General features: G+C 50.4%; 1 protein-coding gene across 7 annotated transcripts in view; it reads left to right on the plus strand.

The window, feature by feature from the left end:
* The window catches only part of LOC115103082 (E3 ubiquitin-protein ligase RNF220-like), a 194,510-nt gene that overhangs the window by 13,345 nt on the left and 178,665 nt on the right, over nt 1–2,500 (plus strand). For all 7 annotated transcript variants that reach the window (XM_065005737.1, XM_065005739.1, XM_065005736.1 and 4 more), the window contains exon 2: nt 787–1,607. In XM_065005737.1, the coding sequence (XP_064861809.1) occupies nt 959–1,607 (649 nt within the window). In that variant the 5' untranslated portion in view covers nt 787–958. The remainder of the gene's footprint in view (nt 1–786; nt 1,608–2,500) is intronic.

Genomic DNA, 2,500 nt, shown 5'->3' on the forward strand with positions numbered 1-2,500 from the left:
TAGGTTTGACCTTATCCACATGAATTGGTTCAACATTTGAGAGGATTTAGATAAATCAATGGTGAATGCATGATAGCATATCTAACTTCAACATTTTCTGTGTATGTCAATGTAAAGGTACATGGAATATTATTTTAAAATATAGATTTATGAAGTAGAGATGCATAAAATACTGAATTTGTAACTTCAGTTTTGTGGTTGATTTTTATAGATGATGGGCACTTCTTTTGAGCTCTTAAAATGTATACCCATACATAGGTCCACCTTCTAATTACACTTTGGGATCAAAATAATATTTGAAATGTTTTTTGCCATTGTTTCATTAAATCACCTCACACATTTTGTTCAATCTGACCATTTAATCCTCCTGGGAGTCTCAGTCTGTTTCACTGCTCCAGAGGCCAAGAGGTTAAGTGCAGCTAATTTATTCATTCAGTCAAATTTCCTGGCTGTGCAGATGGCAGCCTGATATGATATCACTATCACAATCCCATTGGAGTAGGCAGCCTGGGGACCAGGGACGAGTGTTCACATGAGCAGGCCCGGCCTTATCAGATTGACGAGCGCTGCCCTTATCTGTGACAGACGGTTCTGGTCCAGCTGCAGGCAGGGGAGGGAGAGATGGAGAGATGGGGAAATAATCCGCTTAAATCGATGTGATCCAACCCCAGATCTCTCTCTGAGGGAAAGTTTGTGACTTCTTCAAAGAGGCTCTGTCATGTTATTTTTAATAGTTTTATGGCTGATGCTGAATGAAAACGTCACTTCTTGTGTGTCCTGTTACAGACGGTGACCTGAGGAGGATGAACCCGCAGTGAGACTGGACCCTTCCGTGAGGACCCACCTTCCCCTGACCTGCGTGTCCAGAGCCGCCTCCCGCAGCCCGGACACCCCGCCCCACTCCTTCTTTTCTCAGCCACTCCTCTGGGCCCAGGAACCCCACTCCTCAGGTACCAGGATGGACCTGCACCGGGCCGCTTTCAAGATGGAGTCGTCCTCTTACCTTCCCAACCCTCTGGCATCCCCGGCCCTGATGGTACTGGCTTCCACCGCTGAGGCCAGCCGCGACGCCTCCATCCCCTGCCAGCAGCCCCGCCCCTTCGGCGTGCCTGTCTCCATGGGGGAGAAGGACATGCACCTGCCCTTCAACAACGGCTCCTACACCTTCGCCTCCATGTACCACCGTCAGGGAGCCGTTCCCGGGGGCTTCCCCAACCGGGACTTCCCCTCCTCCCTGCTGCACCTGCATCACCAGTTCGCCCCCCCAAACCTGGACTGCTCCCCCATCAGCATGCTGAACCACAGCGGGGTGGGGGCCTTCCGACCCTTCGCCTCCCCTCCAGACGACCGTGACGGGGCAGGGGGCTACCAGTCTGCCTTCACCCCAGCCAAGCGCCTCAAAGGCTGCCTGGATGCAGACGCCTCTCCCCACCTGCGCTACACGGACGCTGAGGGTAAAGAGTATGACTTTGGGGGGGGACAGATCCCCTCCAGCTCCCCAAGCGCCCTTAAGGCAGTGGAGGATGCTGGGAAAAAGATTTTTGCAGTGTCCGGCCTGTTGTCCGACCGCGAGACGTCATCGAGCCCAGAGGACCGCATCGAACGCTGTGAGTACATGTATCTGTATATTATGAAACATAAAACTCATGTAAAGGTAACCACTAATTCTACTATTAAATCATGCCTCACAAACAATACGCTTTTGATATTAGTTTACAAGAAAAAATGTACCTAAAAACAACACATACTGTGTGCTGTGTTGCTATAGAGACAGCAGCATCCATACGTTGCTATCTATGAAGTGCATTAAACTACAGAGGGATGTTCAGGAAGTGAGCCCCACACACAGATGAACTCCACAGATTTGATTCATAAATTACATGGAAGTTTCTCTTGGGTAAGTGCAAGTGAAAGAATTTGGGAAAATATCAAATGATGCCAGGGCATGCTCAGAAGAATAAGTATGCTGCTGAGAGGGAGTCCAGTAATATAACTGGCAGTAATCCACCCTGTGAACCTTAACTCCAAAATACAGTAGCAGCCTGTGAAAACCAAAGACATTTCCATAGGCCCACTCAGCCTTAAACTCACTCACACACTGTCCTCCCCTCTCGCTGTGGTCTGTGGCGAACGCATACACACACGCTCATGTGTGAGCTCACGCGGTCACACACACGCGCTCACACACACGCACACACACACACACACGCGCACACACACACACGCACACACACACACGCACACACACACGAGCACACACACACACGCACACACACACACGGGCACACACACACGCACACACACACACGCGCACACACACACACACACAATTCCCTCCCCGATTATGTTCTCTGTCACCCCTACAGTGCACAACACTGATTTTCTGGTCCCTTCTTCCTGCCTTCCCCCCATGTCCTTTCCTGTCCCTGTCTCACTCCAACTCCCACAAGCTCTGGGACATTAGCATTCTCCAATGAGCAGAGGCCATTTGGCTCACTGT

This window comes from Oncorhynchus nerka, linkage group LG20 (genome assembly GCF_034236695.1).
Source record: "Oncorhynchus nerka isolate Pitt River linkage group LG20, Oner_Uvic_2.0, whole genome shotgun sequence".
NCBI classification, from domain to species: domain Eukaryota; kingdom Metazoa; phylum Chordata; class Actinopteri; order Salmoniformes; family Salmonidae; genus Oncorhynchus; species Oncorhynchus nerka.